General features: G+C 33.4%; 5 protein-coding genes across 8 annotated transcripts in view; 2 read left to right on the plus strand and 3 right to left on the minus strand.

Moving 5' to 3' along the window:
• Positions 1-5,601, minus strand: part of LOC105675427 (protein couch potato) — a 101,696-nt gene extending 96,095 nt beyond the window's left edge. Inside the window, exons 1-2 of the mRNA XM_012372578.2 lie at positions 5,226-5,601; positions 4,165-4,716 (exon numbers count right to left, since the gene is read on the minus strand). Of these exons, the coding sequence (XP_012228001.1) occupies positions 4,165-4,167 (3 nt within the window). The 5' untranslated portion in view covers positions 4,168-4,716; positions 5,226-5,601. The remainder of the gene's footprint in view (positions 1-4,164; positions 4,717-5,225) is intronic.
• A 116-nt stretch (positions 5,602-5,717) lies between these two features.
• Mcm10 (minichromosome maintenance 10 homolog) lies at positions 5,718-9,908 on the plus strand. Its single transcript, XM_012372717.2, has 2 exons — positions 5,718-5,920; positions 6,360-9,908. Exon 2 carries the CDS (start codon positions 6,370-6,372, stop codon positions 8,641-8,643), a length of 2,274 nt encoding a protein of 757 aa, XP_012228140.2. The 5' UTR covers positions 5,718-5,920; positions 6,360-6,369; the 3' UTR covers positions 8,644-9,908.
• eRF1 (eukaryotic release factor 1) lies at positions 9,028-19,307 on the minus strand. Of its 4 annotated transcripts, XM_067355708.1 has the most exons (12): positions 19,029-19,307; positions 18,487-18,777; positions 17,987-18,162; positions 17,611-17,738; positions 17,380-17,530; positions 17,078-17,268; positions 16,836-16,965; positions 16,539-16,759; positions 16,257-16,404; positions 15,666-15,776; positions 13,191-13,207; positions 9,028-12,387 (listed from the first exon to the last, which is right to left on the minus strand). In XM_067355708.1, exons 2-10 carry the CDS (start codon positions 18,570-18,572, stop codon positions 15,697-15,699), a joined length of 1,311 nt encoding a protein of 436 aa, XP_067211809.1. In that variant the 5' UTR covers positions 18,573-18,777; positions 19,029-19,307; the 3' UTR covers positions 9,028-12,387; positions 13,191-13,207; positions 15,666-15,696. The 4 variants fall into 4 exon arrangements, with proteins under 4 accessions (XP_067211809.1, XP_012228142.1, XP_012228141.1 ...); XM_012372719.2 differs by lacking the exon at positions 13,191-13,207; XM_067355709.1 differs by lacking the exons at positions 9,028-12,387; positions 13,191-13,207 and adding an exon at positions 13,708-15,029.
• A 313-nt stretch (positions 19,308-19,620) lies between these two features.
• Positions 19,621-25,333, plus strand: LOC105675288 (small G protein signaling modulator 3 homolog). Its single transcript, XM_012372290.2, has 15 exons — positions 19,621-19,852; positions 20,125-20,306; positions 20,477-20,575; positions 20,701-20,864; positions 20,954-21,164; positions 21,254-21,384; positions 21,482-21,715; positions 21,791-21,885; positions 21,968-22,113; positions 22,205-22,302; positions 22,371-22,550; positions 22,675-22,785; positions 23,002-23,312; positions 23,391-23,551; positions 23,627-25,333. The coding sequence occupies exons 1-15, from the start codon at positions 19,784-19,786 to the stop codon at positions 23,817-23,819; spliced, it is 2,385 nt and encodes a 794-aa protein (XP_012227713.1). The 5' UTR covers positions 19,621-19,783; the 3' UTR covers positions 23,820-25,333.
• Positions 23,921-27,454, minus strand: LOC105675552 (glycerate kinase). The gene is made up of 2 exons (XM_012372791.2): positions 27,186-27,454; positions 23,921-27,115 (listed from the first exon to the last, which is right to left on the minus strand). The coding sequence occupies exons 1-2, from the start codon at positions 27,224-27,226 to the stop codon at positions 25,021-25,023; spliced, it is 2,136 nt and encodes a 711-aa protein (XP_012228214.1). The 5' UTR covers positions 27,227-27,454; the 3' UTR covers positions 23,921-25,020.
• Between the last annotated feature and the right edge of the window lie 157 nt (positions 27,455-27,611).

Consider the following 27,611-nt stretch of genomic DNA (forward strand, 5'->3'; position numbering starts at 1 on the left):
CACGCTTTCCCCCTGCTAACTAACAGGTGGAAGCCGCTCGCGGAACGCGCAGCTTTCCTCGAGATTAGCAGGTGGAGGTATACTCACGGCTGTGTCGCAGATGATTCAAAAACACAAGTCTAGGGAAACGAAGCGGGACGGGAGCAGGAAGGAGGACAGATGGACGATACGTGAGCTGCTTTTGTTCCAACTAGTTCCTGAATTATGGGACGGCACTCGAGTGCCGTTGCGCGAGAGCGAACAACGCGTCCACGGTGAGAGGAGTGAAACAAATTCACGCTACACGCGCCGGTCATTCGCGGACTATTTTCTTTTTTAATGGATTGCGTATGAAAGAGTGATGAGTATTGTGTATGTTGAAGAAACAAACAAAATCGCAATTATTGTCGACTAAACAAAAAGTGTTTACCATTTTTCAATTAAAAAGGAGCAATATCTGTCCTGAACTATGATACTTCAGTTTCGTGTCAAGATACATTTCATATATGAATGTACTAAAAAAATATCAGAGCGTTACACTTTTACATGAAATGTAAAAGTTTCTTGCAAAGAAATTAGTCATAAAATAATGTTTTTTCTAATTAATTAGATTAATCTTTTTGAAGAGTTAATAACGGAATAAGAACAAAACAATTTAGCGAATTAGACTTAAAAAATATAAAATAAATATCTAAATTTTGTTACGTATATCTAAGTAAATTTTACTTTAATGTAATTATAATTTAAAGCTTAATTATTAAAGATTCCGGAGTTACAAAAAAAAGAAAAATTGTAACATTTGATTGATATAAAAATTTTATTATTAAGAAAAGAAATCGGCGAAAAAATACGTGAAAAAATTTAATGTTCTCTTTTACGTAACAAATATTTTGCTTTTGTCATTTCGTCTTCGTGGCACTCGATATATCGATCTGACGGGATTAGACCGCGGAATAAAATGACACGTTCGCCTGTCAATGATATCGCTTCTGGTGCTATCGTACGATAAAATTCATTTCTCCCGATTCGCATGCGAATCGACTGAATTTCTATCAAACATCGTGAATCAATGCAATCGCAAGGAAAAATTGTCGAGCCGCGATGGCTATTGCTACCAGACATGTAAAGGCGGCACGGTTGCGTGTTCTGCGTGTTTCCACGGGCTATACACGTTAAACCGTAGACTGTATTATTGATGGTTTATTGCTCTCTCTCGAATCGACCGACGGACGATGGTACCACGGGGCACCACCAGTACCCATCGGCACACATGCGCCTGCCCGATCGACGAAAATATGCGGAATTATTTATCCACGCGCAATTATTTCTCTATCCTTGGGCGCAACTATCGCATCGCGTTGATTATTTCATGAGAAACTAGATCCGATATCGTAGTCAAAGTCAAAGAAAGTTTCTATGTACTTTACGTGAAACACATGGGTTATTTTCGAATGAAATTTTGATGAAAAACTATGCGTGGCGCATAATGCAAGCGCAAATTGCATAAGATATTTTAGTGTATCTTTCTTCTATTATATTTCATATACCATTGATCAATGTTTTATTTTGTTCTGTCTTTTATTTAAATAATTTTTATTTCGGTGTTTTATCAATTTTCAACAATTCAATTTATAATAGATAAGAAGATATGCAACAAAATAATAAATATTTTAGCTTTATTTGCTTTAGAAATGTAATTAGTGCAATTAAAGATTATCAAATATAGTGAAGATTTCAAAGATTCAGATTTCAAGGATTTGAAAAGTTTTTGATGAGTAAATGACTGTCACTAATGCTTACAATTAGCTATGTGTATGTAAGAAAATGATAACTAGGCATTGTGCACAGCGGAAATGTTTATCCGCTATTTCTCGCATAATATGATAGAAAGTGTCTTGTAAAGATTAAAGCCGTCGCCACTTTCACGATACTCATACGGCGATGAAAACACTTGATTCTTAATGACTCCACATTCCTCTCTGCAAACTTTCATTCACAAGGAATTACAATACTTGAAGCCAAGTAAAATAATAGATATTATAAAATCATACTGCAGCTATTGATCCTTTTATCAAAAAACTCTGCAATGTTCTATTTATCCGAAACTAATAAAAATTTCAATTAGACTGAGACAAGTGCAAAGTCTTATTTGATAAACTTATTTGTCACTTTAATAGAAATTCAAGAAATATTCTAAAATTTTAGAAAACCTCAGAAACATTCGGAAATTTAGACATTTTTCCAAAAGAATCTAGAAAAATATTAATTCTGTTTCTAATATTTGTTTATTTAATTAAAAATGACGTAAATAATTATAAGCAGCTTGTCTCATTTTATCTGCAATCAATCCTATGATATTAAACAGATTTAGACCAGAAATAAGGTCACGTATCATTTCAAGCAGCACGGACGATACTTAAAATAAAAATAATATATACATCTAATATCGATCCTTATGCGCAAATTATGTCGTGCCGTCAACGGTTAATGCAGTGACCCGCGAGACTTCCGATTAAGCGTTTCTAGGGTGTATTTTCGATAGCTAGGAGACTCTTGGCTTTCCTGTCCACGGGAGAATTGCTTGGATGCAAACTGACTACTCGAGTTAGTCCGACTGCAACATCCAGCCTGAATATTTCATAAAGAGAGACCGGTCGATTTCCGTGCTTGTGGGAAGCACGGCCACCTTCGCCACGAAAATCGTTAGCCAATGTGTATAAATAACAGTTGCGCGATTTGATATATACATAGTATTTGTCAAGCCAATGCGAATAAAGTGATTGTTATTTTTTTTTTTTTTTAAGGAATAATATGTTTTCTCGCTTGCTTTCCTAGTTTTTATGTTTTTGGAAGACGCTTGCACACACGTTTTGATAATATTACTAATATTATTGTAAAAGGATCAAATATGCGACACTTTTCTAGAACGTCTTATAATTTCTTAGCATGGCAGGAAAATTTTAAAAAAGCAATAATAAAAAAATATGACAGAAAAGATACCAATATTATGCCGTATGCAATATGTGTCACGTATAATTTCTTATCAAAATTTCATGCAAAAGTCTTAATTTTAAAGAGAGCTTGCTAATTTAGAATTTGTTTCTTATTAGAAATTTTATAAGAGATAATTATTTATTATGAACGCTTTTTAACGCTTATTATTAAATATCTTGGCAAATCAGAATATAAAATTAAAAGGTAAGTAAAGATTTTTGGCTTCTTTTTAGTCATATTCTTAGTAATTTCATATAATTAGTCACGCTGAAAAATTATTTTTGCCTGGATAAAATTTAAGATTGGGTTCCTCTGAAACACTCTGTGTATAATAGCATATACATCCTGATTGCGCTACATTAGACCATAGAAAATTACGCTATTACGCGTCGACGATACGATGAATCAGTGATCGTGCGACGATTTGGCGACGACTGTATAGCGCAAATAATTTATTGCGTTATCACTTAGGAGAAAATTGCTAGAAATTGTGATTGCTAGAAATTGCCGGCTTCCCTTATCATTTTACTTACTTGCCGGGAAAAGATAGTGCAATGATAATTATATGCCTACGAGGATTACTGCGATATGTAAATTAATGCGTTAACAAACCATTAGTAATTCCAACCAATGTATTTCTCTCAAAACACGCATAATGAAATCAGCCGTCTACCCATTAATTATTATTGAAGCGTTAAATATTATATTTAACCTGGAATGTGTATATATAAATTCGTTATATATAAATTATTATATTTCGAAATACATACATTATATTTGTGTTATGAATTGTACCGATCCAGAAACTCTACGAGTTCGTATCAAAAAATAATATTATTGTCATAATACATAAATATATTAATATAGTCATTAATGTAAATAATGAAAATATGTTTATGTATTTTGACAATATTATTTTTTATTACGAGTTCATAGAATTTCTGAATCCGTACAACTGATATGTAATATCTGTTACAATATATGTATATCAAAATATAATAATTTAACATAATTTATATGTACATTCCAATAAGTTAATATTGATAATGAATAAAAATCTTTTTCACTACAATCCAAATTAATTGTGAGAAAAGCACGCAATTTATATCCAGTTTACGAAATTTTATTTATGCAAAACAAGTATCCATAAATTGGCACATATAAATGTATTTTTTATAATAAATTACTTACCATATCGTTCTGGCTCTGCTGTCGCCTAATGCTTCCTAAGCCTCCTCCTCAGCGGTCCTTCGAGACACTCACACGCGTTCGCGGCGCACGCATTGCTCACGCGCGTACCCGAATGCAAAAAAAAATCGCGCGACACTTTAAACGGCACTCCCGACGTCGCAGGCGAATCGAACCGAATTCCGAATTGCGACGTTACGCGCGAATTCCGTCCGCGTTTCAGACGACCGCATTTATCAATTGAGACACGATTCTTTCACAACAGAGGGCAAAAGGTCGAAGAAGATAAAGAAGCCGGCCTAGTCAGGATCCTATGACAAAAACCGATCCTTATCTCCACCGAGCCGAGCCTAAAGTCGAGAAGAAATCGTGTTCCAATATTTGTCGCAGCATGCGACGGAAATGCGTTCATCTATAGATTCGCTATAATTCGTTTCGAACTCGCGCGAAATTATCACGACACCCCCGGCATTAACGGCACTCTCGAGAAACATTTCTTTATATTACGACGAAACGAATATATTTCGTAACACCGATTACGCGCACAAAATTTATCTGTAAAATATAAATTTATTTACATGACAAACAATACTATAATTATATAAGTTATACATATATAATTGCAATAATAACACATAACATAACCTTTTAATTTTTAATCATTTATAAGTAATATTTTTTAATATTTTTTTATTTTCGTGCGAAAGAAATATATATTTTTTCATATTTTTCATAAAAATCACATAAAATTGTTAAAACACTACTTAAAAATATTATCATAAATAAAATAAAATTAATTTAAGACAATTAAATTCGATCTTGTGAAACAATGTCATCTTCATCTTTATCTTTACTTCCACCGATCATGATTATTCACATAAAAGATATTCTACTTGTACATCGATACGCAAAACGCGTAATTTAAGCTGTGTAAAAAAATAGCGCAAAGCATAGCTCAGGCTGCATAAAAAAATAGCAGCATCTGTTTACTCATCAAACACTACTCATATGTTAGGAAAAGCATAATCCAGAGAATCAATTACACAACAATGAAATCTACATACCTAGCAATCGTGCGTCAATGCAGTTTCACGGCATTTTGGCGGTACAATAAGACAACCTCCATTTTGATTGCGAACGGCCAAAAGCAGTTTCGTCAATGCCGAAGATTATGATATTGTGGCTTATAACAGCAATTACAGACATTGCGACGAATACTACTCTTGTGAAATCTTTCGCGAAACTCGAAAATGACAGAAGAAATATGCGTGAGATTCACTTTTGGATGATAATAATCACAAAACATACAGAACGATTCGAACACAACTTTTCGAGTGGAAATGATATATTTCAATGAATTTAACCGCGATTAGAAATATCTATCGAAATATGATAGCGAATCAAAATGCGAGAATTGCGATTCAATATATCAAAACTCGATATCGAAACTCGAATATTGAAAGCGATGATTGGTCCTAACCGTGTAACGCGTCTGCGCAAATACTCATGATTCATCGCTTCCCAGCTTGCTTCGTTTGGCTTCGTCAGCTGAAAATTGGCGGGTAAATGCAGGCATGCACTCGTCAAATGTATAAGTGACTGTATATACAATGTGTTATCAATGAAAAGCGTCAAATATTGTATAAATATTTGTGATTCATAAATATTTATGTGCAAACGATTTCTACGATCATAAAAAAACGATATTTTTACCAAATTGTTAGTATAAAATATAAAAATAACGAGGTTTGAGATTGAGGTTAGTATTACACGTCAGCTGTCATAGCTGTAAACGCTTTTATTAATTAATTAATAACAGCTTTCAATAAGTATTTGTTAAGAAATTTTATGCCTTTCCATCTTATAATTTTAATAATTTTATAGAGAAATAATTTTCAATTCATGAAATTTGATACTGAGCAATTTATAAATAACTCTAAATTATAATCAATTGCTTAATTAAGTTAATTAACTCCGTCCTACATTACTTAATCTTTCTATAGAAAGATGAATAAACTTATTTTTTCTTCATACTGTATCTTTAACTGTAAATAGCAAAAATAATTTTATCAAAACATATTTAATGTGACTAAATTTAAGATTTTTCTCTTTTCTATATTATATTATTTTAGTGAATAAAAAATAAATATTACATAATTTATGATTTATTCAGATATATTTATAGACATTTTTTTCAGAACTTTAAAAATGGAACATGAAGACAGTGATTCTGATCTAGATATTTTAAATAATCTTATATCAAACGATACTGAAGAAAATGAGCAATCTGAGCAGCCTGAGCAATCTGAGCAGCCTGAGCAATCTAAGCAACCTGAGCCTGAACAATCTGAACCACCTAATCAGCTTAAGCAGCCTAAACCACCAGAACCAAAAAAGACTTTAACAGAACTGCAATTCAGTTTTTTAGATTCTACACCTAGCAATATAAATAATGAAAATAAGTTGACTGACGAGAAAGTCACCAGTGAGATTTATGACGACAATCTTGACTCATCAGATGAAGAAGACAAGCGTCATTTTGAAGAGCAGAAGTATTGTAACTATGGGCGTGAAATAAAACACCTGTTGAAAGCACAATCCTCGCTAAAGACTGAACAGCCTGCAAAATTGGAGTACAAAAATAGTAAGACTTTCAATTTTAGTAGTAATAATAAGAATAAGGCTTTCGATTTTAATAGTGCTGCAAAAAATTGCAGTAATAGTATTACAGCAAAAGATGTGTACAGTGATCCCTTCTTCGGCATAAGAATAGTTAGCCTTCTTATATCATCCGCTGAATTGAGAGACCGTATGAAAGACAAGATAACTGTAACAATATCCAGAGTAAAGAGCCATATTATTTCGGATAATGTACACAACGACTGGGTAATCGCCGGCGTATTAATTAATAAATCAGCCACGAAAACCTCGCAAAAGGGAACTTCTTATTGCATCTGGAAAATAAGCGATTTGTCCGATGATCTGAAGACTGTGTCTATTTTTCTATTCAGCAATGCCTACAAACAGCTATGGAAAACCATCACAGGTAGTGTCATAGGCATTCTGAATCCAAATGTGCTCGAGAGTAAGGACAACATCGATCAAGCGACCTTATCGATCGACAATCCTCAAAAGTTGATGATCCTTGGTAGATCCAAGGACATGGGCAAATGCAAATCGGTCAAGAAGAACGGCGAGCCGTGTACCGCAGTAATAAATACGAGTCGGTGCGAGTATTGCGTCTACCACGTTAAACAGGAGTACAAAAAATGCGCGCGACGAGCAGATCTACAATCGAGCAGCATGGGATACGGGTTCGCCGGGGATGCGCTGAAACGCATGAACAAACAGACTCACATGCGAAAACCTTACAATGGCCTGGCGCCATTCGTACCGGTCCTGGCTAAACCCAACGAAAAGCTGTACGAGAAAGACCGCGCGCGTTTGGAATTACTATCCGAGACTACTTCGGGTGGCAGTATCAAGAAAGCGAAGAGTGACTTAAAGCCAGAGCTCAACAATGTGAATATTAAAAAGAAAGGAATTGCCGTCGAGCTGACGAACCAACAGTCGAGAAAAGATTTTGAACGACTCAACAAATTGAGGGGCTGGCAGCCCTCGAAGCAGGTAGCGATGCAATCGACACCCAACGGGCCGGTTCTGTGCTCGAGTCCGGTGCAATTGAAAGAAAGTGATTCCACGCCGATCAAACCTAAGAACAATCACGTAGAAAAGAAGAGCAGCTTGACCGTCCTTCTGCCTTCAAGCCCGCGACTGGGAATAGGATGTAGTCAGGGCACGATAGATTTCTCCGAGCCGATCACCAAGAAACATATTCGCACTGCTAAGATGAATGCGATCAAGTGGGTGAAGGAGCATGGAAAGATCAAAGCCAAGGATCCCAACCAAATACACATGAGCTCTAAAGAGAAGTTGGAGAAGAACGCGAAACGCCAGAGGGAAAACGACCAGCAAGAAGAGCAGAGCGCGAAGAAAGCGAATATAAATGACAAATTCAAAGAGCTGCTAGAAGTCAAGTCCTCTCACGCGGATTTGATCGAGAAGTCGTACGACGAGGAGAAAGAGAAGTATTTTGACAAGCTAGAGGCGAAGGAAAAAATGGAAGAGAAGATGATGAGCACCTTCAAAGTCAACTGCAAAGCCGTGAAGTGCGCGATATGCAAATACACGGCATTCTCAGCGTCGGACATGTGCAAAGAGCAGAGGCACCCGTTACGCGTAATTGACGCCGTGAAAAGGTTCTTCAAATGCGCCGATTGCGGCAATCGAACCGTCAGCCTGAACCGCATGCCCACGCGCAGCTGTGGTAAGTGCAGCAGCTCAAACTGGACCAGGGCGGCAATGATGGACGAGAAGATCGCTATCAATACAGAAACCCTATCCATACGCGGCGCCGAGGAGAAATTCCTGGGCTCGATGGTGAAGAACGCTAATCTTAATCTTCTTGTTCCAGATGATTAACGCGTTTCTTTTGATTGCCGATAACGTGATATTATATTTTTAATATTAAAACTGTTATATAAATATTTGCAGACGTGAAAGATAGAGAAATTGAGAAACGATTAGATCCTAGCATGATGAATTTTGTATATAAAGTATAATACGGTAGGCTGTATTGTTATCAAGATATCAATTGAATTATTAGTATTATTTTTATACTTGTTTATGTATACTAAAAGTAGAGAGAAATTCAAGGATGATGGATCGCGAATAACTTGTCTCTGTCGATGTTCAAATTCTTAATTATCACCGGTTGAAATTAAAAGAGCAATGTGAATTTTGGTAAAAACTGCGATTGATGCTTATTCCTATAATTTATGTCTTACAATCTACAAATGCAAAACGTTTGATATCCTTTTGTTTATTGTCAATATTATCAGTTTTCTTTTCTTCTTTTTTTTTTTCTTCACTTTATGAAATGTACAAATATAAAGAAATCCTAAGAGTGTATATCTCTTGCACATTTCCGAAATGAAATACATCTAATTCTCCGTCCGAAATGTACACAGCGAGCAGAAACGTTTTGATACACAACCAGGTACAACAATCGTATAAAAAACATTATGTCGTCTTGACTACGTTCTTCATAAAATTACGTTCGTTTGAGATTTTATGCTTAGGCTGCGAAAAGGATCATTACTATCTTCCTGTTCGACGGAGCCTTTTTTTCTCGTCACAAGAAAGATATATGTACTGTTCCTTGACTTCTTATAAGCGGGATACGAACTGTCTAAAGGTGGACATTAGTAAGTTTCTAAATATGAAGAATTGTGATTGGGGTCCGGAAGCATTGCATCGACATAAACCACCGCGACATTAAACGTTTTACTATGTACACCGTATGCAAATAATAAATTCTTTTCCGAGGGAAAATGATTAAAAATTGTGATTTTAACGCGTGGCGTTATGTCAAGTGTAACAGTTCCGGACTCTAATACCATCCGTTTGTATGAGAAACATAGATTGTATTTTTTTTCACTCATGTACTGTTTAATATCCTATGGTTGTCCAGTTGTCTATTCGGCATTTTATATTACGATGACACGTTACTCTTCCTTGTATATAAAACTTCGAGTAAAGTATGTGTGAGAAAAGGAAGATTCGAAATAATGGCTATTCGAAATCTCGAGCATTACTTGCAAACGAGACACTAATTATTGTTACTTCAGCAAATTGATCTTTTTTCAACACGCCATGATAATCGAGTTTATCGCAGCCCTCGTTTGTTAATTTTCGAAAAACCGATCGAAAACGATGGGAAACCGATGAAGCGTCCCATAATCTACGTTTGAGAATTGAGTCACATTAATTGCATATTGTGCTGCAAAAAGATTACGTTATCTTTTCAAAGGATTAATTTCTGCCGTTGCCTAATGCGTGTATACGTATGCATACGTGTAATGGAATGTTTTAGATCATTATTTCAATCTCCCTCTTTGTCACCCGATAGAGCATAGATCTCACAGAAAATGAGCAGCAGTACCATCGAAAATTTCTTTTCCGGTTCCTTATCTATAATCCCCCCCCCCCTTCCACCCCATACCGTAATCCACCAAAAACAGATCTCACTTTAGGACTTAACGCAGATGCATCGTGTGGCACACATATACGAAAAACATTCTAAGAAAATTGCATTCCGAGAAATCGGCCTGAATAAAATTTTTACAATAATTACATTCTTGTATTGCCTTCAATGTCGAAATATGAAATCTAATGAAACGTTAGGGAAAACAATCGATTTCGATTAAAAGACACATTTTTGTCTGACAAAAAATACGTAGGAGTAAAAGAATCAATGACGAATACGTTGTTAGCAGATTATACAACTATGCTTAATAGAGATCATAGGCAAGCCATAATCTAAGTATGTCATTCAATTCGGTTATTAAAAGCAACTCGCGTGGACGACATTTCTGTGTGTACCTTTACCTTAAGACAAAGATTACAAGGCTTTCCCTATTCTCTCTCCCTTTCTATCTTTCTCTTCCTCTCACTCTCTCTCTTTCTCTCTCTCACTTTCACTCATTGATATTTATCGAGTTCTTAATTTACTATCTTGCATACTTAATCGGATGTTCCGCTAAGCAGAAACGTAGTCGCACCGATGTATAGAAATAAATAACTATCTAGACTCCTAGTGAGATGTTTACATATAAAAATTTGAAGAAACATTAAGCCGGCAATTAACATCTGGGTGTCTTGAGAGACAATACACAGATACAAATACTGCGAACCATCACGTTCTGGAATTCGTTGTGCACATATCGCATAATCGGATCTCTCTTGAACGCTCCACTTTGATGAAGTTCTCTTACGCGCCCCTGTTTTTTGTCTCTGCAAGGTATACATCAGAATAATATCGCAAATAATGTGAATACATTATCAATTAACGATCCACACTGCTTTTATCGAGAGAATCTCACGGTATTCGAGACCTTTTTGTGAAATCCCTTTTGCTTTCTATACAATAAGTCTTTCATGAAGGATACTTCACCAAAATTGCACGTTACATTCTTTTCACATTTATACATACATAGCGTCGTTTATTACAAAGGCATCGTACGAATAAGCGAATTAAATTAACAGTGTTAAAATAAATTTCGTAATATCTTTAGTAACTGCTGTTTTTTTTTTTTTTTTTAAATATTGCAGGGAATATCTTTCTCTTCGTTAAGGTGCACCACTATAACAATGGAAAAGTTACTTCGATACACTTTTGCAAAGCGTTTCTTATGTACAATTGTGTGAATGTACAAAAATCTAAGAGCCGAGAGCCAGCAACGGAGCAATGTAGGATTGCGAGGAATTGTCTGCCCTTATGTTTACAAGTGTATCACTGCATAAGACGGAAATACTTGATTTACTCCGTGGATCGTGTACGCGACCTCAACTTATGTCTAAGGCAACTGTGCCGTCTCTTTTTTTTTTTTTTTTTTTTTTAAATTGACATCTATTTACAGAACTCTTTTCGTTATCCGTATGAATTTTGCAAACCGGTGTAGAATGTACGATACGCAATTGTAAGTTTATAATAATCAATTTATTACAGGTCTGCTTCCATGATTGTGTGTGAACAAAATAATGCTACAGCCGCTTTTTCTTTTATTTTAAATACTCATTTCTCGTAAAATCTATGATAAGATGACAAACATCAATTTAATATAAAATTACGATCGAATCATTGTATACACTGTACAACATTCGTATTCGGCACTATAGAGCGTGTAGTGTAGTCATCTGAACGAAATATCCCTGTGTGAATAATTAAGGGTAAAATCATAGTACAAGGTGAATGTTACAATGAGAGAGTAGGCAGGTATCAAGCTGGCTTAATTAAGTGTCACAGTCTTCGAATCGCCTTTCGTAGACATGGATTATATCAGCCGCGCCGTATCAGCTGGTGCTCTTCTCTTTCGTGTATCGATTACGATCATGTTTGATGCTCGATAAACTCTAGACAATAATTTCGTGACGATATCGTACGTGCTGCATCGTATGGTAAATTTCGAAACATGCCCGTCTATGCTTCTCTCTTGGGACATCGCGCAAAAGAGAACATACACTCGTGCTCCTTCCGCCTTCTTCGAAGCTAAGAGAACCAAATGTCGGTTGAGTCATGGACTTAGTAGTCGTCTAAATCAAAGCTATCAATTTCGATGTCATCCAGCTGCATACTTTGAAAGTCCACTTTATACCGCAAGATACCTGAAAAATACACATTTGAAGGCATATGCCGGGCAACTATCCTTTAAAAGAATCTTTTTGCTAAAAGACAAATTATTTTTACACAAAAACTTATTATTAAATTGGCATTAAAAAAACTGTAAGTATGGAACAATATCATATATGAGTATAATGGCATATATAAGTAAAAAATTAAAAATGCATAGTTTATATAGCATGATCTCTATCTGCAAATTCTATAAAATTAAATCAAATTCACATTTTAGAACAATGCTTTCCTAAATTGTATATACATATCGCAATTTGCAATAATAAAATAAAGTAGAATAAACAAATAAATTTAGAACTTATAAAACGTATATAAAATTCATGAAAAAAAAAGTATAATTCAAAGAAAGCATTATCCATAGAAAAGAACAGATTACAATTAGTTGAATATTTTATCATTAAAATCATAACACAACGATATACATAAAAGCAAAATTATTATTTTAATATTGCATGTAAATATTATATGTAAATGTAAATGTTATGCATAATGACCGGGACAACTGTAATATAAATCTAAAAACTTGTATTAATGAATTTTACAAAAATCAATACTTAAATAGATATTAACGGGCAATAAAGCTATATATAACTATGTATATGTTATAAAATATACCACAAAATATTAAAAAATTAATAAAACAAGAACAATAATAATCATGTATAAAAAACATCAATTATAACATTGTGATCTGCATTAAAATTTTGTAAATCAGGTAAATAATATATCAATTTTTAATCTTTATTATGTAATCAGTAAAGAACAGGTACTGTACCTTTGCCAATATGCAAGCTAATAGAGAAATAAGATACTGATTAATATTTGAAAGTAAAACACTTTTAACTATTTTAAAAGCAATTGCTAAATAAAAGCATAAGTACTTGAAAGACGTACTAATCATAACTTATGTTCATTATCAGAGATAACATTTTTTTTTTTTTCTATATATATTTTTTATATTTGCATTATATATTTTCAACAAACTATGTTATTTAATTATGCACTATATTATCTATCAAACTATATTATCTATGATAATGAACTCAGTCTTCATATTGCTTATTATTTAACATGCAAGTTTGTGGTCATAAAAACATATAATATTATCATTGTTTCCTATATATCTTGCATTGTGTAAGCATAGAGAAAGCGAATATCAAAAGAAAAGTATATTGAAAAATCCAATGAAACATTTACTATACAATATACTATAATATTAATATTCATCAATTATATTCCTAGTTCAATTATTTACGTCGCAAATTTTATCATAAATATTTCGTCTCATGGCAATACCTTGAACAAAATTTCTAAATAGAAACAAATTGAGATAATAATTGCTTTTTTATGTCAAATATATTTCCAGAAATATGACTTATGTACTTTCATTAATAAAATAAACGCGATAACCTTGTTATAGTGGTGCATTAAATTAAAAGTCGAGGACGAATCATTAAATTTCTCCTTGAAACAGTACATACTAAAATAACTATGCAGAAAGAACATACATGCGCTTGCTATCATCTAACAATTGTGACTATAGTCCAATCTATACAACATCTATAACGTAATTTTACAGTATAAAAATAAATTCCGATAATATTTAAATAATGTATGTGCGGAAAAAATAAAATTTTTAAAAATAATGCCAATAATGCCATCAAATGTGCAATACAATTCGATAGATTTGTCAAAAAAAAAAAAAAAAAAAAGGAACAGATTGTAAAGATTGTAAAAAGTATCATGCAAACCAAGAAGTTCAACATATATTGTAGCTTATAGTGAATAATAAAAAGAGAATAGTGGTCTTGTAGTTAAAAATCAGAGATATATATATGTACGCATGTTGCACGTTTTTTATTCAGCAAGTCTTATATAACTTATGTATTTAACATATTAAATTGATATAACGAGAATTATAATAGTATGCATGTGGAATGTGTATTATATGTTTAAAAATAATTTTGGTCAGTGAAATAAATACCGTTGATATCTTTAAGATGGAAGAAACACTTTCACGTGTGAAATTTACATGTAATTATATGTTTAGTAGCGATAATGAAATTTGCCGACTGTTGGCTGAAAGCTCACATTGACATTTAGAAGCGTTATAATTAGTTTATTTATAAAACATTCCTGTTTACACGGCCTTTATCGTTCGAGTAACGAGTTTTAAATATGTACGATGTTGTCGTACGGAGATTGAAGATGGGATGTGTTAAATGAATAAGAATGTGGCTGTATATTTGATATTTAGGCAATACTATCTTTTCCATTGAATCAACCACTGTATTGCGTCTACTTCGCCAATTATAAAACCAACAGTATACAGATCCAACGACGCGGCATAAAAAATAGAAGACTAGAAGGTTTCAACTCACCCCGCATAGAAACAGAGTTATCCGTATCTCATATATATGTACGTATACACGCATACACAAGATTTTATTCGCGTTTACCACCAAGAAAGAAAAGAAAGACAGCGAAGATTCTCAGGCTCTTTTTATTCGTGAAAATAATAAAGATTATACCTTGATAAAACACGAACTAAAAACGTCTATTACCACATTCAAACTTATTTTAAGAGACACATATGCATATGTATACTACAGATCTGCACAGAAGAACCAAACTATTTAGTGAGAAACCCAATGGAAGAAACTGTGAAATTTCTTGGACAAATTTATCTTTACATTTTGATCGATCAAGAGTAAATCGCTTTTTTTTGTACACTAATCGTAAAAATATTGTATTTTTATATACTATTCACACAGCATGCATATCTGAGATATTCAGAGGATATCCCGAAGATATCGTATCTCTCAAAGATATCTTCAGAATGTCTTCTGGACATCTTTTGAAGATATGTACTGTGTGGGTATGAAGATATATAGAATTTCAAAAGATCTTAGTTTACATACTTTATCATATAGTTAAATTTTTGTGTGCAATATATCATTAGTGAAGTATAATATTTTAGGGAAAGATAAAAACGAATATGCATTCTTTCTTGTGTAAAGCTAAATTACGTAAGTAGAGACAATATTTTAAAAAGATATTTGTGGCTAATTATGATATTCAATTGACTTATTTGTATTCGTAAATTCTGATTAAAATATTACATTTGCTTGTAAAAAATATATAAATTGACAAGAGATAAATAGATGATAAATTTGTCCAGCTTTGCAAATAATATGCTCTATGATACACGAGATGTAAGTGAACGCACGCAAGACAGAGAAAGAGCTACCTGGTCGACTCTGAGTAATTCACGGATGAAATTAGTAATCATCGAGGTCAACGTCATCAAGAGGCTCATCAGCCTGCAGTGACTGGAAATCAACTTTGTAGCGGAGGATTCCTATGCACCAACATATATACTCCACAGTTAATATCAATTCGATGAAGTTTGCTTTCCGTGCAAAATAATCTTTGCTTGCGTGTTTAGCGTTAATCTATCGAGTTTTGAGAACATTATTTACCCATAAAACGCAACTACACCGTAATGTCAACGTACAAAGTTCCACAGCAAGTCAAATGCGCAGATTGCACTAGAGAAAGCCTAACATTTATGCTATTTATAATATTTCAAATGCAAATATCAAAATTTCTCTCATTTTTTTTCCAATTTTAATTTTCTTTAACCTCTTTTCCTTTTTCTTCTTATTGTTCTTTTTTTCATTACAACCATTAACCATTTTTTCATTTGTTACGCACTTTACTTTTTTTTACAACCATTTAGCATGTAGATTTATACATGTCTTTTTGTAATATTCAGGAAGGTAGGATCTGTATCATAAGATTACAAATAATGGAAATATATGTTTATAAAAAAACTCACCACCAATGCCACCAAAACCTCTGACGAATTGAGATCCTTCCTGAGATTTATCAGTGATAATTTCCAATGTGGCACCAAAGCTCTTGTAATTATTTGCGAGCCATTCGAGTAATGGTTGACATTCTACTAATTCCAGCTCTACCCCGCTCTATAATACAATACAAGAATATAATACAAGACAAATTTTAAAAACGAAAAGAAAAATGTAATCTATTTTTTAAAAATTTAGAAAAAAATTAGATTTATATTTATATCTTATATTACAACACTCTTTCGGCTTACTTCTTTATCTGTGAAGTGAGTTTTATCCTTTTCTTGTTCTGGCGTTAGGTGCAATACTTTTTCTTCCGCGTTTGTATGATTTTTCAAGACATATCGTTGAATATCTAAATTCTCCCAACAAATGAGAGTTTCAACACTACCTAATTCCAAGGCTCTCAACGTATCTTCTACACCGAAACAATACTTGCCAGTTTCTTGAGAAATTTCATCAAAATAACGACCTAAAAGAAATCGATGATAAATTAAATATATACATATATATTATCCTTATTCTAAATAATGTAAATATTTTTTTACCAATCAATTTCTTTTCTTGTATGAATTTCACATTTTGTAAAGATTCGGCTGCTAATTCAATGGCCTGGTTAAAACCATTTTCACCACCATATGATACATCAACTAGTTTTATAACTTTAGCTTGCAATCTCTGATAAAGAAAACCACATGACATTTAAAAAATCCACCTTTTATTGCAATATATATGCACAGACATATGAAAATAATTGAAAATAACGTATTGATAAAAAAATCTCACTTACTGGATCAAACATATCAGATTGACTAAGTTCCGTTTTGAAGTCGGCACTACCCGCCAAAATTAATCCAGCAATATTAGGTTTATCATTAGTAATGTATAATTGGGTAGCGACTTCAGCAACCTTTCGAACATAATTATGTCGTTTTTCCATACGTAATCGAGCAAAACGCAGCGCAGACTGACCACCTCTTCCTGAAATAGATATTTTTGTTACAGTATATCCGATACATACGTGCTTTATATTGGTTTTAAAAAAGTAAAAACCAATGATAAAAACAAACCTCTTTTTCAGATATCACATACCATGCTTTTTCGGAAGATCCACAGTAAATTTATGTAACACCTCGCGCGTGTTGCCTTGTAGTGTGCCAAACAACGCTCCATTACCATCCATTACAATAAAACCAAATTTGTTGTCATCTGCGAGCAGTGCCGTGAGCGCTTCTGTGTGAAACTGAAAAATATAGTTTACATAAAAATCATATTTCGTACATAAATATTATAAAACATTTGTAAATATAATATAAAACATACCTTATTATCACAAAGATATAAAGATGTATTAATAGGCTTGAAAGGTTCAAAATCGATGTTAACCTTCTTTTCTTTACCTTCCTCTGTTACAATAGTTCCACAATAAATTACCAGGCCATTTGGAGGCACTAAAACATTAATATAAATAAATTATGATTAGTGCATGATGAATTATATCAAAATATAAATTTCATATGTAAATGTAAATTTCATGTGTGACTCAAAAATGTAATATAATTTTCTATACTTAAAAAAGATAAAATATTGTAATTGTGTATTAGAATAAAACATTATATTTTTCTTTGTACAAAAATAAACAAGATAGCTTTACTATAGGAAAAAAAAATTTTCAATATAAATGTAAAACATAAATTACCTTTAGTATATAACTTTAGCCTATGCTGTACTGATGTGATTGCACCCAAAACAGATAATCTATTTACACGTGACTTAATATTCGATGCTGTACCAAATTCATCCGCCAGCATCTTGCTCACTCTTGATATTTGGTCCTTTGGAGGTATAATTAAAGAAATCATACTTGTGCCATTCCTGCAAAGACAAATATTTCAATGTCCACATAGGCGATGCCCAAGCGCTGTTGAATCGTCGACAAATCACTATGGCTTACTTATGTAAGCCATCGCCTTAATCACACAGGTGAAATCTATATCTTCTTTACAACTTTTAATTTTTCATTAAACTATATACACGCTAACACTCATTAGTCGTCTCAAAAACGGCATGTGTATGAAATAGAAGATTTTAGATTACAGTATACAGCAGATGAACACATGCTCCACGAAGCCATATGGTCAGGATATTCCGCACGGCGGTAACAGCTGATAGTGTACGGCACGACGCCGACCTACTTACCCCCTAGCCATCTCAAGGCTCTTTATGAGCTTCTTGATCTTCCAAATCTCGACATTGCGGTCGGCGGAGGTCTCCTCGTTCGACATCGCTGCTGATGAGCGTGGGGACGCGTGGTCGCGGCTGGTTACGTGCTGGTGCCTAAATCCTGGGAATTTAACGCTGTCGCGCGCGCTCTAATTCGTCCAAAGCAGGACGAATGACGAGCAGACGGCAATGTGGCCCGCGTCGACAACGACGACGATGATGGTGACAACGGGAAGGAACCGGGCCGTACGTGTGGCGGGTTTCTTTCTGCGAAAAATCACGGTCGACGGATTATCGATAGTCACGAGAAATACCGCACAGATCCAGTTCACACCGGATTATGTCAGCGGCCACGAGAGTAACGTGGTCCGAGCACGGCCGTTCGAGACGGGGGCGGCCGCCCGTACGTTCTCTCTATCTCTCTTTCGCACCGAAAGTCTCGCGCGCGCGGGCATTAAACGCACGCAGTTTTAAGCACGCGCTGTACGCGCGGCCAAGTTCAGTTCTTTCGCACTCACTTTTGCAAGGATCGTTACGATGCGGTCGGTGCGCCGATGCGGACGACGTGCAAGGCCCTCTCTTCTTTTTTCAGCGGCGACACAGCTCGTGACACAGCGAGTACCACGCGATAGCGAGCCTCGGTATGCACACGTCGGCCATGCGATGGCACGCAGCGGAAACGTCAGTAGAGACGGTGGACGTGCCGCACACCACCGCACACGAGACAAAATGGGAAGCAAAAAGACCTCGAGGCCGCCCAGTCACGTATATGAGCGCACACGGCCGCAAGCCACGTTTGCATTAACTCGCGGGCAACATGGAGATTGGAAGAGGGCGTATTACTACAGGTTGCCAAGTGTTGCCAACCTTATACATTGCTCTTAATTCAAGTCGTTGATATAGTGAATTTCAAGATGGCGCAGCCAATCAGATGCGTTATCTTGCTTCTTATCCTTGCCCCTATTTTCACTAGAATTTCACTTCTTGCTGTTATTTTTCTATTGGACACGCGGCATTCTGTCGCTATCGCATGAGTCGCGAAAGCAGTGAGCATGGTCGCACTTGCAATTGTAATTTTTTTCGTTAAAGAGAGATAATCATCAGCCACTATTTTCTCTCCTTTCTTACGTGCTTCAAGCGACTTTATGCTCAGTCTATATATATTGTGTCTATGGATGCTCCGTAGCGCATCATTGACAAATACGCGGCTACAAGATGTCAATGAAAATCTGACGCACTAATAGATGAAATTTGACGAAAACATCCTTGTGCGATGGATCTGGCCAAGTCGTTCTTCAATGTTCGCGATCATGACGGTTATGTTGGGAAAGAGGAACATAACGTGAGTATTATGTAGATAAATTTGTCTCTTGACAATTTTTGTGAAATTAATAATTAATCCGTAATATAGCACGTGGAATTTATGTTTTTGTTGACTATTTGTTACTTAAATTATTTTTTGAGAAATTAGAAAAGTTTTTAATATGTAGAAATCAATTTAAAAAATGATAAATCTGTACTTCTTAAGATACAGAATTCAGAAATAGAATTTTATGTTGTTTGTAAAACATATATTATGTTTATTTAGTAAAATTAATTATTTATGTGCTTTAGAAAAAATTGGAAACAACCACCTCTGAAGATGAAATTGAGGTGGAAGTTGGAGGTTTGTGCAGTGAAAGTCTGTCGCCAGCGCCAGGTGGTCCATTTTCTGCTTTAACTCCATCCATGTGGCCTCAAGATATTTTAGCTAAATTGAATCAACCTGACGACCCAAATTCACAGCCTGAATATAGGTAAGATTTGTGTATTCCAAATGACATATGGAACTCTTAAAACTTCTAACTTTTCAAATATGTAGTGATTAATTATTATAAATCACTATAATATATAGAAACATTTAGAAAATATAATATAAAATATAAAATAAAATATTAACAATTATTTTATTAATTGTAAAATTCAGATTTGATGAATTTGGTTTTCGCGTGGAGGAAGAAGATGGTCCTGAGCAGAGTTCGAAGAAGTTACTGGGAATACCATTTGTTGAAGATCCTCAACACAGGTTAGTTAATCACACTCTTTTCTTATTCTTAATATAGAATCTGATAGATGAATTTGTATCTGTATATATTTACAATACAGATATAGTAAACAAAATTAAAACATATCTTAATTTGCTTTTTTCAGATTGCAATGGGTTGCTCTCTTAGAATTTAGTCATAATAAAGAAGTAGCGGAACTTTCATGGCAAAATATGGATCGAAGGCTACCTCGTACGGACAAATTACGTGAAATGGTTCGGTGTGGGATACCTCATTCCTTGAGACCTCAAATTTGGATGCGTATGTCAGGTATAAAACAATATATCATAAATAATAACAATAAATCAACAAGTGAATATAATAGATTATAAATTATGAGAATATATCTCTAATTGCAGGTGGACTCCAGAAAAAGTGTTCATCAGAAATAATGTACAAAGATATAGTGAAAGCCTCAAGTAACGATGCATTAATGACCAATAAGCAAATAGAGAAAGATCTCCTTCGCATTATGCCAGCGAATGCCTGTTTCAGTCATCTTCATAGCACTGGTATACCTCGTTTAAGGCGTGTTATGCGTGCCTTAGCTTGGCTGTATCCTGATATTGGGTACGGGAAGAGATATTAATTATAATTATTCCAGTAACATAAACATATAGTATCGACATATATATAATATTTACTTTTGTTGTATCAAGTTATTGCCAAGGCACTGGTACAATGGCAGCATCATTATTATTGCTCTTGGAAGAAGAAGATGCGTTTTGGATGATGGCAACAATAGTAGAAGATTTGTTACCAGCTTCTTATTACTCTTCAACATTGCTGGGTAATATACATTCTCTCTGCCAATTTTACGGAACATTTTAAGTTACAAAATTTATTACTAATTACAACACATTAAAATATAATTACTATTTCTGTAGGTATTCAAGCTGACCAAAAAGTACTTCGCACATTAGTAGCTAATTTCCTTCCTGAGATAGATCATGTTTTGGTGCAACACGATATAGAATTAAGTCTTATATCTCTGCACTGGTTTTTGACCTTGTTTGCATCAGTTGTACACATGAAGATATTGCTACGAATATGGGATTTATTCCTTTTCGATGGATCTATAGTTTTATTTCAAATCACACTTGGGATGTTGAAAATAAAAGGTATTTATTATATTTACAACGATTTATTATTTAATGTAATTACACGTACTTATTATCATTAAATATCTTTTTCAGAAACAGATTTAAGACAATTGGAAAACTCTGCACAAATATTTAACGCTCTTTCGGATATACCAGGAGACATTGACGATGTGGACCAATTATTTAACGTATATTTCTTTTTCAATATAATTCTAGAAGCGTGTTATAATAAAATCTCACCACTTATTTTAGAATTATATAATATTTTAGGTATCCTTAGAAGTTAGTGGATCATTGACAGATGTTTTAGTTGAAACTCATAGACGACGTCATTTAGCATATTTAATGGCCGATCAAGGCGGACTGGTAGGAAATCCGGATGCAGTACCAAATTTGCCGAAACAACATTTGAATAGGTATGAATAATCAAAAACATGCCTGTACATTAACCAATAATCGTGATAAATATTTCTTCCTATTTTTTCATATTTTGTGGTATTTATACAGACGTCAAATGAAACGAAGTAAATCAATGTTACAAACAATTTTATTTGGAAGTGATGAAAGTGAAGATGATGCAAAGTCTAAAAATATTCGGCAAACAGGTATGTAAACATAATCGAATAAATCCTTCGATAAAATTTATCTCATTAATATAAATCTGAAATTTCAGAAATTTTAGTTGATCTGAGGGAAGCTGTTTTACAAGTCGCCAGACATTTCATAAATGTCGACCCAAAATTGAACAGCATTGTTCTCATAGCAGATTACACTATGGAAAGTCATTCGAAAGATCATGACAATTATGTCAATGTATCACAAACGCGGAAGAGAAGAGCCAAAGCTTTACTAGGTTGACACTTTTTCTATTGTTACATATTATGTTTATAGAATTTTGCAACAACAGTAAAACTTCTTACACGATTTAATAGATGGAATGAGCTGAAGCTATTTTACAAATAATAATCTCGTTACAGATTTTGAGAGACACGATGACGACGAGCTCGGTTTTCGAAAGAACGATATAATTACAATTATTAGTCAAAAGGATGAACATTGTTGGGTAGGAGAGCTCAATGGCCTGAGAGGTAAGGTATATACAAAGAAATCTTATAGAAAATATTTATTTAAAAATGTTGATCGTTGCGCTAAAATTAATCTATACCGTTTTTTTATAATTATTATGTACTCTGATATTTTATTCGTTTTCTTTTCTTTTTCTACTTATTCTTCTAATGTTATGTAGTCTCTCGAAAATAAAACATATTTAATATACAATGTGTTAACGTACCAACACATTTCAGGATGGTTTCCTGCAAAGTTTGTAGAATTGCTGGATGAACGAAGTAAGCAATATACATGCGCTGGGGACGATGCAGTTAGCGAAGCTGTTACAGACTTAGTGAGAGGTACATTGTGTCCTACTGTGAAAGCTGTATTAGAGCATGGAATGAAGAGACCATCGTTTCTGGGTGGACCGTGTCATCCATGGCTATTTATAGAAGAAGCTTCTAATAGAGAAGTGGAAAAAGACTTCAATTCCGTTTATAGTCGATTGGTACTATGCAAAACGTATAGATTGGACGAAGATGGTAAAGTTCTGACACCAGAGGAGGTATTATAAATTATTTATATATTAGTGCAATTTTTCTCTCATATACGTTCAACAAGTAATAAAGTAACAATTTTTCAGTTGTTATATCGTTGCGTTCAATCTGTGAATTTAACACATGATAATGCACATGCTCAAATGGATGTAAAATTACGTTCTCTCATCTGTCTTGGATTGAACGAACAAGTGCTTCATTTGTGGTTGGAGGTTTTATGCTCCTGCGTAGAAGTAGTACAAAAGTGGTAAGCATACCTTCTCTTGTAATGCATAATATTATGTATTCCTTACAATAATAATAATAATAATAATATGTTTAGGTATCAACCGTGGAGTTTCATAAATAGTCCAGGTTGGGTGCAAATCAAATGTGAATTAAGAACATTAAGCCAATTTGCATTTAACTTGAATCCCGATTGGGAATTACCGCCTAAAAAGGAACAATCACAGCCTTTAAAGGATGGGGTTCGTGATATGCTAGTCAAACATCATTTATTTAGTTGGGATCTTTAGCATATAAAACTGTTCACTATTAATAAGATTGTACTACCTTTTTGGTTCTCATGCAGAGACTTTCAGATTTAAACCTGATTTTAATTTAAATGATTAGCAAATAGTTTTACAATATTTATTTGTATTTATTAATGTTTTATTATAACTTATAAATTATAAATCGTAAATCATAACTATTATTATAACCTATAATTTATAAATCGTAAAAATTACATATTTTTAAGAAAAAAATCTTTATGCATTACATAATTTAACAATAGTAAAATAAGTTTCTCTTGATGATTTTTTTCACATTTATACTCATTTTTTCTTTATTCTATAATCTTATCGTACTAATTGGAACATGAAAAGGTGACAATGCCCTAACCCCTAACAGTTAGATCTGTAACAATTAGAAAGACTTATCTAGAATCTAAAACTTTAATGCACAACAATGACTAAGAATGATAATATAATATATAAACAAGTGATCTCAGTTTTATTATATTATAGAATTTATTAATGTTATTCAAGAAAGCTTGAATTAGTCAAACACAATTATAAACAGTTACGAGACCTCTATATTTTTATATTTTTTCGTCTATATATATCTTAGCAAATAATTTTGCTTTAAAATATTTAAATATTTTTAGAGTATAATCTCTGTCGAAATAATTCTGCATCTACTAAAATAGTTGAAAATTAGAAAAGAAAGAAAATAAAATATTATATTTATAAATTAGAAGTATTTAGATATAGAAAGAATTAAAAATAACCAAAGTCGTTGTGCAATTATATATGTTTACGAAATATTAATTTTATATTTCGTTTTCATAAGAAAAAAAGAATAAAACTATAAATATATAATTAACAAACAATATAATACATATAAATATATATTATATAATGTCACTGTATATATGTACTCTATATCTGTATAGAGAATATTATTGCGACTTCCTGAATTCTGATGAATATATTATGTAGCACACAAAAATGTTATAATTTAAGAGATTTATTTTTAAGCAGTGCCTTTAATATACAAATATCATTGGAATGTTCTATATATATTTCAAAAATTTTTAGTATTTCCATCAATGTAAAGTATCTATTTCATTCCAGAGCAAATATTGTTGACCACAAAACGTATATATTATGCAATATAGTTATATGTAATAATATAAAATATTTCATATACGTATTCTTAACATATACTTTTTTCTTAATCGTGTTTACGCCTTTCATTACAACAAGGATCTGTAAAATTTTCATCAATGATTTTTATATTAAGATGTGGTTTTTGCTCTTTAGCGTCCTTAAGAGTGGATATCATAGTTAAGAATGGAGTTTGTAAAAATTTATCTTTATCAAATTGTAAGGAAGCATGTATAGCTTTATACTTCTCAATAGTTGATGCGTCAATATGTAAATCATGTACGTCCAAAATATTTTCCTCACATGTTGGCTTATCAGAGATATCAATTTCACATCTGCACGGTTTCCTTTTAATATAAATAAAATGTAAATCCATAACATTTGTACCAGTGTATCCTGTCTTAAGTAAGTCTGCACCCTTCTTGAAACGCGAATAAAAATTGTATGTATCGTTTTCTTTTAAAGTATTTTCAGGTAACATGCGTTCTACTTCCATTGTTGTTAATATCGTACGATCGATGTGTTCATTACTATCTTCTCCAGTAGGAACAGACTCTTTTGTTGTGTTACTAGAATGTTCTCCCTGTAGTTTACTATCAGACTCTATTGTAAATTTACTCGTTTGCTGTTGTTTGTATGAATGTGTTAAAATTTTATCTTGCTCAGATGAAGTTTGAGCAATTTCCTTAGTAACCATAGACTTAACTTTTGTATAAAGATCCTGCATCACAGGTGCAATGGCAGGATAACCAAATGCGCCTGCTGCATCAGTAGGACCATCTTGACCATCAGTGCCTCCACTGAGCATTATCACGTCATATTCAGCAAGTCGCGGATAACTTTTAATTTTTGCCAACCAATCTAGTGAAAAACGTAAAGCTAATTCCTGATTTCTACCACCTCTTCCCTGACCTGTTACTACAACCGTAGGCTCTCCTCCTCCAATTAAAACTATACCACCGAGATTGCCATGTGATGAAGAATTGATACAATCAAAAATTTCATCTATTTTATCAATGGATAATGGCAATACTGCTTTCATTCTATCATAAAATTCTTCTCTTTTCAACTCATTTGACAAAACAAGGCATACTAGATTTGTTATATCAACATATGCTAAACTAATGTCCTTCACATTTCCCGTAACGTCATTTTTTAATATTATTGGAGTCAATTTTTTATGTAATGCTTCGAAGCTTGCAGCTTCAAGAGCCATTGTATTGTTTCCTAAAATTATATTTGTCACGTGTTTAAATTGTTTAGCTGGATTCAACAATGGACTGTCATTAAATGTTTCCTTGGATGTTATAACTGTTTTTAAATCACCTTCTAATGACTGAAATAAGTTATACTTTTTTAATATATCTATAACATCCTGAGGTGCTTTTGTGCTATAAACAGTGGGGCCACTAGCAATTAAATTTACAGGATCACCGACAATATCAGATAATATCAACGTAATGACAGATGCAGGATAAGCCATTCGTGCCAAACCACCGCCTTTTACAAGAGACAACTTTTTTCTTACAGTGTTAAGCTCAGTGATATCAGCACCTGCATTTTGAAGTTTTTTACAAAGTTCCAACTTGTCTTCTTGATCGAGAACAGGCCTTGGCATATATAACAATGCAGAACCTCCACCTGACACCAGTACTATTAAAGTATCTGTTCCTGTCAATTTTTCAGCCAGATCTATAATATCGTGCGTGGTATCCAATGATCTACTGTCAGGTTGATTATTGATGCCACCTTCGCGATAATCTATCACACTATTGTACAACTTGGGAAAGCCAGATTTATCTTCAGACATCCATATAACATCCTTTGAAATACTTGGAACGCTGACAATACCTTTTTTCAAAGTATCACCGAGTATTTTTTCGAGTTCTACAGCCATTCCCATAACTGCTTTACCAAATCCAACTAGATAAACATTCTCTTGAAGCATAAAACTCTGTCCGTCAATGTACAAAGTGTTATCACGAAATTTCACTCTCTTCCTTACAATCTCGTTCGGCGACACAGCTTTCACAGCAGAGCGAAAGATATCTTTTAAATCCGATTTAGATTCTGACAAAAATTTTGCGTCCGTTGCCATATCGCGATGTGAATTAATACACTTGAAAACTTTTGATAGGTTAGGGCGAAAAATAATTGAAAAACTGAAAGATTAAAACAAATGTAAATAAAATATCTTCAAAATATTTATTTAATAAAAATTAAGACACTTGCCTGTGCAGAGCGAATTTATGTAATATTATTTTTTGTCGCATTTCTTTCGATTATTAAATGCATTGATTATAGCGTAAAAGATACTAAAAGGCACGACAGAGTACTTGCGTTGAGAAAATATAACGATTGATAACGATTTACAATCATCATTCGGTAATAATCACCACAGATTAAAGTATATTTTTAATTATATATGAGAATAATCCACACAACTTGCATAATAGTATAACACAATCACATGTTAAATTAAAGTTATATTGAACAGATGATTGGTCAATTTCCTTATGCATATGCACTATACAGTCATGCAAATTAGTCTGAATATATTCCTGAAAAATTATTGGCGCTTTTATTAGAAAGTAATAATTTGAGTCAATAAAATGCAAAAATTTCCAAATATCAAAATCATCATTTATTATAACTGAT

This window comes from Linepithema humile, chromosome 5, assembly GCF_040581485.1.
Source record: "Linepithema humile isolate Giens D197 chromosome 5, Lhum_UNIL_v1.0, whole genome shotgun sequence".
NCBI lineage: Eukaryota > Metazoa > Arthropoda > Insecta > Hymenoptera > Formicidae > Linepithema > Linepithema humile.